The following is a 9,352-nucleotide window of genomic DNA, read 5'->3' as shown; positions in this document are numbered from 1 at the left end:
CCGTCTAATATTCAAGAATAAAATTAAATTGTAAATTCGAGACGTTGACCTACTTGGCCATAAAAGTTAAGATGAGATCGTCTCTCATCACATTGCAGGCCTAGTCTTAGGCATCAAGTCGAAGCTCGACTCGTCTTCAAGAAACTGGATGTCAACCTGAATGTACGATCCCAGATACGACTAGCCACCCTAATTTCTAGACCAACCTGGTGCGAGTTGTAAGGACTCGGGACTTGACGTCATCTCTACTTTCCCTCCCGTATACGACTAGCCGTCCTACTCCATTTTTATAACATGTGGAACTAGTTGGAAGTCTTTGCCTTCTTGCCGTCTTTGTCATCGTTGTTATTGTTCTGGGGTGGGGTGTATTCTGTAGGAAGAAGAAACAAAGGTTATTTGGATTCAACTGAAAGAGAGAACAATATAGAATGCAGATCTTCGTTGGGTGGGTGAGCTTTCACTGGAAGGGCTTCAAGAGAAGCTCAAGATTCCAAATATTTGCTAAGGCTGAAAATAAGTATGAGATCCTACGTCGATTGGGGAAGAGAACGAAACATTCTTTATATGAGTGTGAAAACCTCTCCCTAGTAAACGCGTTTTAAAAACCTTGAGGGGAAGTCTGAAAGGGAAAGCTCAAAGAGGACAATATCTGCTAGTGGTGGGCTTGGGTCGTTATAAATGGTATCAAAGCCACATACTGAGCGATCTGCTAGCAAGGAGGCTAAGCCTCGAAAGGGGGTGGATACGAGGCAGTGTGCCAGCAAGGATGCTGGGCTCCGAAGGAGGTGGATTGGGGGGTCCCACATCGACTGAAGAAGGGAACGAGTGCCAGTGAGGACACTGAGCCCCGAAGGGGGGTGGATTGTGAGATCGCACATCGGTTAGGGAGGAGAACGAAGCATTTTTTATAAGGGTGTGGAAACCTCCTCCTAGCATACGCGTTTTAAAAACTTAGGTCGTTACATTGTAAACTAAATGTGCATCTTGGAGTTTTCAGTCAATCAACTAGCTTTTAAACACAATGAAGCGTGCAATAATGTAAGCAATGCAGCCAATCAAGCATATCAAGCATGAAAAATCTACTACTCACAAATTTCTTTGATATTGAAAGGTGAGGCTTTCCATTTGATAACTCATGATGCCTTTCTGGAACCCGACTCATGTTCGTGGACTCCGTCCATCGTCTGCAGCAACTCCCGAGCAATCTTAAACTTACCCTTCTTTTGAAACGCGCTCTCGAAAGCATCTCTTACATAGATAGGAGGATAAAAACCCTTTTCAAGCATTGACTTTAGCTTTTCATACGCATCCCCCAGTTGTCCTTGTTTACAAAGCTTCTGCAAAATTTGGGATTCCCACTTCATTTCCAGCTTCAAGCACAGATCAGTTTGCCCATCCTCCCTCATTAGTTTATCCACCATACTATACACATGAAAATGCGGGGATATGCCTAAACTCAACATGTCCTTCAATAAACTGTAGCCCGCTGACCAATTCCTAGCTTCACCGTAGGCATGGATTAGCGCCGAGTAAGTAACATGATCCGGGACGCATTTTTTCCTGTTCATAATCTTGAAGACCCTTTCAGCATCATCCAAATTTCCTAATTTGCATAGCATACAAATAACAGAATTATAAATAGCCAACTTTGGCTTCATATCCTGAGAAAGCATCCTCCCCAACAGATCACTAGCTTCGTCTACTCGACGATGTTCACACAATGCTTGCATCACAATGGAATAACACTCTTCAGTACACCTTAGCTTGTTAACCTCGACAACCTTCAATACTCTAATTGCTTCTTGCATTTGGCCTAATCGACAAAGCTCCAAGATGAGCCGAACGATTACAAAAGCACTGGGAACTAAAGCCAGCCTATTAGCTGCCCAAAATACTCCAACTGCAGGTTCAATGGCTCCGCTCTTCGGATTCACATTCGGAACTAGCACGGTAAAAGGTCGACGAGTACTTCTGACCCTAACTTGTTCTACAGCCCCTTCTTTGGCACTCAATGAACACAAATCCCCAATGAGAATGTTCACAGCAGATCGAGTAGGTACCAAACCTGCCCTATGCATTTCATCAAACACTTCAACAGCAGTACCAAACCTACCAAATTTACATAATCCAATAATTATGTTACTGTATGAATATTTATCAGGCAATTCAATTCTTCTGAAAATTGTTAGAGCAGTATCAATCAATTCCCCTGTTGGTTCCTTCTTACAAAGTGCATAAAGCATGTTATTAAAGACCAGATTATCAGGTTTACACCCAAATTTTGGCTCCATTTCTTCAAATAAGCAAAGCGCTTCTCTAACCCTCCCTTGCCTACCCAAAAATCTGATACAAATTGAAAATGTTCGACAAGAAATCCGACCTTTATAAGACGACACCGTCACCAAAAGACATTTCATATCATCGAACAGTTTCCTTCTACCTAAGAAATCAGCCATGTACTCAACCACGGACTCATCAAACCGATACCCCATTTGCAATGCAGACCAGGAGAAGAATTCTAGCGTTTTAGCCCTACCGAACAGCCTATAATTCATCAGAATTTGAAGAACGAAATCCGAGCTCATGGTTTCTTTGAATCTTTTCAATAAATGATCAAGTTCGAGATTAATTGTTTGGTGATTTTTGTTTGAAAGTAAAGAACATACTGAACTGACGGCATCTGTGTCCAAAGCCCGAGGGATTGGGGCAGTTCGCGAAGTGGGTCTTCTTGCAAGAGCTCTTGGAGCTATGGCAGTGCGCTTGGTGGTCGATGAAGTGCTGAAAGAGTTTGAAGAGAAGCCATAAGCAACGAATTTGAGGTACGCCGAAGCATTCCTAATGGTGCTCGTGCTCAACATCGATGAGAAACCAATAGGTTCAACCTGGAAAATTCCTACTGTTTTGGCTTTAAATTTCGACCCGTTTAATATTTCTGGAAATTAAAAAAAAAAAAAAAAAAAAAAAAAAAAAAAAACNAAAAAAAAAAAAAAAAAAAAAAAAAAAAAAAAAAAAAAAATGATTCATTCATTGGGGCGAGTTTTTGACTATGCTAATGTTTTAGACTTTCGATCTAGAAATTTAATCGATGTTGTTGTAGTTTATATCGTGCTTCGTGTAGATATCTGAGGAAGGGTTGTAGTTGCCACTTCTGCCTAATACTGAGATTGAAAAGAGTGAACATCGTGATTTGCACCATGCCTTGAGATTGCGGATGAGTGTACAGATTGATTTAGCGTATTTGGTCCAGTGGTGGTCTAATTCATCTACTTTTTTATAGGCCGGATATTAGATATGTGTGCATGTGATTGCTACGTGACTTCTTTGTTTGACGTGCATCATACAAATATTATTATATGTATGTGACATCTCACATGCTTTGATCGACATGACATCATTAAATGAAGTTGTGGCAATTATCGATTCCTAGTCATAGGCTGGTTGACCAAGATTTCGACTTTATGAACCACAGACTCGTTGGTGATATTTTGAGTATTTTGAGCCTGATCACAAGATGATTGATAAGTATTTCTCGATTTGGATAGAGGCATAAGTTAGAAGCCTCTTTTTAAACAGTTTTAGGTTTCTCGATTTACTGTATATTTTTGTTTTGTGTGTATTGCAAGTAGAATATCGAACCATCAATCGTTAAGATGATTATAAACCCTTATCTACAGAATTATACACTCGAGAATAGGTCAACTTATGCACGAAATCAAACCAAAATTAAGTATCATACACCAAAGCCTCAGAACCTGAAAAATGTCAAATATGGAACATCTAACCTTATCCCAAACTATATACTCGAGATTTGGTTAACTTATGCACGAAACCAAACCAAAATTAAGTATCATATCACGAATAAAACGCCAAAGCCTCAGAACTTGGAAAAGGTCAAATATGGTTGAAGTATCAAAGTGAAATACTGTAACCTTTTTTAACATTATCTGAAGTCACCATCCAGCCATATGACCAACCTCATATAGAATTGGATAATCCTTTTGTAATATCACTTTTTCAATACTTGAACTGATCAACTCATGAACTATGCTACAAACCTTTCAACTTTTACAATATCAATCCAAGCATCCAAGCCATCAGGGGAATCAGAAATCAGAAAGTAGAGACGAGATCAAGAACACACAATGCTCCCGGCATCTAATTTGAGTTATTGAATAGCATAAACTAGAAGGGGTTATGTGAGATCTCACATTTGTTGAGGAGTAGAACGAAACATTCTTTATAAAAGTGTGAAAACCTCTCTCTAGCCGCCCTTAGCAGACGCATTTTAAAAACCTCAAGGGGAAGCTTAAATGGGAAAGTCCAAAGAGGACAATATCTACTAACAGTGAGCTTGAACTGTTACAAATGGTATTAGAGCCAGACGTCGGGCGATGTGCCAATGAGGAGGCTGAACTCTGAAGGGGGTCGATGCCCAACGGTGTGCAAACGAGGACGTTGGGCCCCAAAGGGGTGGATTGGAGAGGGGAACGAGTGCCAGCAAAGACACTGGGCCTCGAAGGTGGGTGGGATTGTAAGATCCCACATCCGTTGGGAAAGAGAACAAAACAGTTATTATTAAGGGTGTGGAAACCTCTATCTAGCAGGGAAAGCCCGAAAGGAAAAGTTCAGAGAGGGCAATATCTACTCGCTATAGACTTGGGCTGTTACAACCTGATAGTTAGTGAAGTCAGGTCAGCTACCTTCAGATTGGGATCAAAACAGAGAAAAGAAGAACCAGTTTGATGGGTTAGGTTAGCACAGTTAGTTACCTCAGCATATGCAAAAAGGTCAATGATAGAGACTTGGGTATTGGGTGTTATGGAAGCTACTATCTAGGCTCTCAAAGTCAAGACCACCAGCTAATGTTTAAACCAAAACAAACAGGAGATATAGAATTGATGAACTCATGCTCTACTTTATTCTCAAATGTACAAAAAGAACTACATATTTTACAAACTCTATCTTAGTCAGACTCATTTTGGTGTATGGTTAATCTCAAACCTGACACATTCTTCTTCTTTTTCTTCTCCTTCTTCGTAAGTCAGACTCGTCAACTGATCCGTTCGTTCGTTCGTTCGTTCATTCCATCTTTCTCAGACGCGCGCAGCGTCGTCGACCATAAGGCTAAAGGCTACTACTGCAAAAATACGTATTCATTTCTCTCTAACAAATCAAAACTTCCATTCCATGGTGTTCTTAGTTGCATAATCTAACAGTACATGCCACTGCTTGAGCCCAAAATTTGAGCCTTGCCTTAACATCTTCAGGATGATCACCTGTTCGAGCAAACAAAGTTTAGCAAAAGAAGGATATCTTATATATTACAATCCTAAGCTCTAGATTATAGAATATGTAATCTTTCTTTTCAATGTGTTCTTAATACTCGTGGAATCAAAGAACATATCGAGTACTAAACTCAGATGTTTAGTCATAAATCAGAGTAAATTAACTATTATCTTCAGTATATTCTTGATAAACTACACACATTTTTATGATAGAAGCAGGAAAATAATGAAGGTTTTCGTCCTAGATCTCTAAATTTTCAAATATTTTTTACTCTGTTTTAGCCTTGAAGCAATTATTCATACAAGTCGGAAACAAAACTAGAAGCGATTACAGTCTAGGGATTAGAATCAAAGTTCAATCAACTAAGAGACAAGTTCAGCTCATGCACAATTCAAACTGCACAAATCCAGTTCCAAAATCGAGATCGCACAGAAAAAGGCCACTCACCAGGACTGGAGATCTTCCAATTCGCAATCGGACTCGACACAGAAGAACACGAATCCACCGGTGCCGCCGAGGCCGGTGAGCTCACCGGCGATTTCTGGTGATCGTCCATGTACTTTTGACTCATAGAATAACAGAGCTCCAACGCCGGCAGAGTGTTGCAGAGCTCCGGAATCTCATCGTAGCTAAAGCCAAACCCTAGATCCACACATCCCTTAAGCTCATCAAGATCCTCATCCGTTAAGCTCTTCGTCCTCATCAAATCATCCTCATCCTCCACAAATCCCTCAAGCAAAACCTGATTCCTCTTCTTCATCTTCTTCATCTTCTTCTTCACTCCCATTTGATCCGACTCATCCAAATCCGAATCCGACACAACTCCTTCCTCTACTTCAATGGAGATTTCATCATCTGGTTCCTCTCGAATTCCGTTCACAGAAGAAACCCACGCTTCAGATTCGCTAAACAAATCACTCCCCATTTTTCTCCTCCTTTTTAAAATTCGCTCCTCTTTTTGTAAAACGTGTCCGCAACGGAGCTGGTGAGAGCGCCTCGGGTTTATAAAGCCGAGTGAAATAGAAAAAGCAACTGTTTTTTTCCTTTTTAAATTTTATTTTTTGTTTTTTTTATTTATTTGGATTATGTATGTATGTATGTATGATGACTCCTTCATGACATGATGACGTGTACAGTTGTGGGGACATGAATGGAGGGGTGAGAACACGTGGTTGCCATGTGGGACAGAACAGTCCATCAATCGGAGAACGACAACGTGGGATGTGGGGCCCTCTCCTCCGACAGGTGGTATTTGGTGTTGATCCTTTTCTTAGTATATCCATATCCACAATTATTTTTCTTTTTTCTTTTCTTCATATAATTTTCCCTATATTTATTGGGTTTTATTAATTAAGATATTTTTATTTAAGAAGTTAATTGATATATAATTTTTTAGACAAACCAAAAATAAAACACGAGGGATAATATTTAATTAAATGTTGTAAAAATAATTTTTTTTAATTTAATTTTGAGTGATCTCAAAGAAATAAATACTTAATAAACTCATTAAATGTATATTTATTGGCATTGCCCAATTTTAAAACCCTCCACGTCATTATTCTTAGATTATAAATCTCTAATTTAAATAAAAATAAATTATTAAACCATAAAATATTTATTTATTTATTTATTTATTTATTTTCAAGCATGGAAGTTTATCATTCAATTTCAATATATATTTATTTTGACAAATATTTTAAAAAAATTAAATGTTATTTTTAAAAGGTAATTAAATAGTAAATAATGAAAAATATAATTATAAAGTAAAATAAATAGGATAAAAATAAATAAATTTAAGCCATAAAATTTTCATTTACTTGAATGAAACTCGACCCAAATAAGTTGATAATTCAATCCAAATTAAGTCATTGAGTTGAATTGAGGAGTGTTTTTTAGGTCACTGAGTCATCGAGAATCTTTGACCGAACCATAATTCATTTGAAAATATTTACAAAATAAATATTTAAAAAGTTAAAACCAACCACAAATTGAAACAAAATTGTAAGAGATATGGATAAATAGGAATTTTAGGTTTTATTCACAAACTTTCGCTAAATTTGGAAGAACATGGGATAAATCTTGACCATTCATGTCGGCACGTGCTGATCTGACACGTGGGAATCAAATCTAATCAAACTTAGGATTTGGGTTCATGTATACTTGGAAAACGCCAAATGGATTGCTATCCTTTCAATCCATTTTCTTTTTTATTTTTAAGAATTATCACAAAATTTCATATTTTTTAAATTTTATATCCGACTCATTTTATAATTTTGAAATAATTTAAACTTGAAAAATAATTTTAATTATTTTAAAATGAACGTAGAATATGTCTTAGATAATAATAATAATAATAAAAAAGCATATCATACAAATTAACCGATATCTTGAAAAAGATATCGACGTTATCCAATCTCTAATATATATATATATAAATAATCAAGCTTGAAAAAGATAGGGATGTTATCTCATCCCAATAATATTATATATATATAAATATATTGTTGTCTGTACATACTAATATACGAGTTATTTCAGTATATTTTGTCTTCTTAACATACATTTTAATAACATAATTACTTTAAATAATTATAACACAAAAATAATATTATAATAATGAGAAAAAAAGACATAACTTTTATGATATAGTATTGCTTTATAAAAGCATATAATAAAAACTCTAGCTAAATAATGTGACTTAGAAATAGCTAAAATAAATAATTTTATAAAAAATTATAAAACTATATATATATATATATATCATAGACAAATGTTTGAAGTCCATGAACTTGGAATATAAAACAAGATACATGGGAGGGGAGAGAATATTATAAATAATAAAACAAGTAATTAAAAAAAAAATTCGAATGATATCTCTATTTTCCTATCTATTACATGACCACGTTATTTATTTATATTGAATTATTTCTAAAATTTAAATTATTCTCATAAATTAATACGAGCTTTTTTAATGTATTTTATTGATTTTTTAAATAAAAAAACTAATTAATATAGATTAAGAGGATGCATGCATGCATGTATGTATGCATCCATATCATGAGCGCAATAAAACGACAAACAACAGCGCCGTAACTAAATAGTTAATTATTACCCATCCAACAACTTAGGGAAAAGCAATCAATAATTGATCCCACCAATTACCACTTCTTTTGTTTTTTCTATAAGATAAAAAGGACTAATAATTAATCATGTGTGACATGTATATAATTGGTAGGTTATATATATTAACTAATTATGAGCGGCTCAAAGGTTATAAAATGGGAGATTTCTTCATCGTCTATGACTGAACACTTGACCGCCATCGATTCAAGAAACTTGCAGCTATCAAACTTCTTTTTAACTGTTCTCGTTCTCCACTCACTCAAGATTTGATCAATTTTCGTCTTAATTGTTAGTTTTCTTGTTACCACTCGTGTTGTCAAATGTTATTACATTGCTAGAAAGGAAAACGTAGGAGTTGCACGTTGCTGGTAAGGGCTTCGACTAGTTCGGTTCGATCCAATCGACTATGTTTAGTATTAACTCACGTAAAAATTTAAATCTAATATTTTAATTAATTCATTCATTAAATTAGAAAGAAAGTTATAATTTTAAAAGATTGATCTTGATAAAAACAATAATAAAATAAAATGGACTAATTAAAAATGAAAAAGGAATTTAAATTAAAAATAAATAAATAAATAAGAGAAAGGGCATTTTGGGAATTATGATTTGTTGAAAGAGTTTAGCAAGGTTCATAGACACCATAATTTTGCTGTGGCTCTCTGTCAAGCTTTGTGTATCTGATACTCCAATTATATATATATATATATTTTTTATTATTATTAAAATAAAAAAATATTAAAAGAATCTTTATTTTTTATTTATTAAAATCAATCATTATCTGATTTTAATGTTTTTTTTTTCTTACAAGTAAATGTCCCATTTGCCCACAAAATCTGCCACCACCTGATTTTCTGATGTGCCCACTCCACGTTTCTCAGATGCCATTATTAAATTATATATATATATATATATATATATATATATATATATATATATATAT

General features: G+C 35.4%; 2 protein-coding genes across 3 annotated transcripts; both read right to left on the bottom strand.

Annotated features, from left to right (window-relative positions):
• Nucleotides 1-10: 10 nt before the first annotated feature.
• Nucleotides 11-2,905, bottom strand: LOC111789619 (pentatricopeptide repeat-containing protein At4g20090-like). Of its 2 annotated transcripts, XM_023670251.1 has the most exons (3): nt 2,667-2,753; nt 1,091-2,109; nt 11-370 (listed from the first exon to the last, which is right to left on the bottom strand). In XM_023670251.1, exons 1-2 carry the CDS (start codon nt 2,678-2,680, stop codon nt 1,134-1,136), a joined length of 990 nt encoding a protein of 329 aa, XP_023526019.1. In that variant the 5' UTR covers nt 2,681-2,753; the 3' UTR covers nt 11-370; nt 1,091-1,133. The 2 variants fall into 2 exon arrangements, with proteins under 2 accessions (XP_023526019.1, XP_023526018.1); XM_023670250.1 differs by having other exon boundaries at nt 1,091-2,905.
• Nucleotides 2,906-4,865: 1,960 nt separating this feature from the next.
• Nucleotides 4,866-6,281, bottom strand: LOC111789625. The gene is made up of 2 exons (XM_023670258.1): nt 5,734-6,281; nt 4,866-5,276 (listed from the first exon to the last, which is right to left on the bottom strand). Exons 1-2 carry the CDS (start codon nt 6,209-6,211, stop codon nt 5,197-5,199), a joined length of 558 nt encoding a protein of 185 aa, XP_023526026.1. The 5' UTR covers nt 6,212-6,281; the 3' UTR covers nt 4,866-5,196.
• Nucleotides 6,282-9,352: the final 3,071 nt, after the last annotated feature.

This window comes from Cucurbita pepo, chromosome LG03, assembly GCF_002806865.2.
Source record: "Cucurbita pepo subsp. pepo cultivar mu-cu-16 chromosome LG03, ASM280686v2, whole genome shotgun sequence".
NCBI lineage: Eukaryota > Viridiplantae > Streptophyta > Magnoliopsida > Cucurbitales > Cucurbitaceae > Cucurbita > Cucurbita pepo.
Note: the sequence above shows the minus strand (reverse complement) of the source record. Positions and strands in the feature narration are given on the sequence as shown.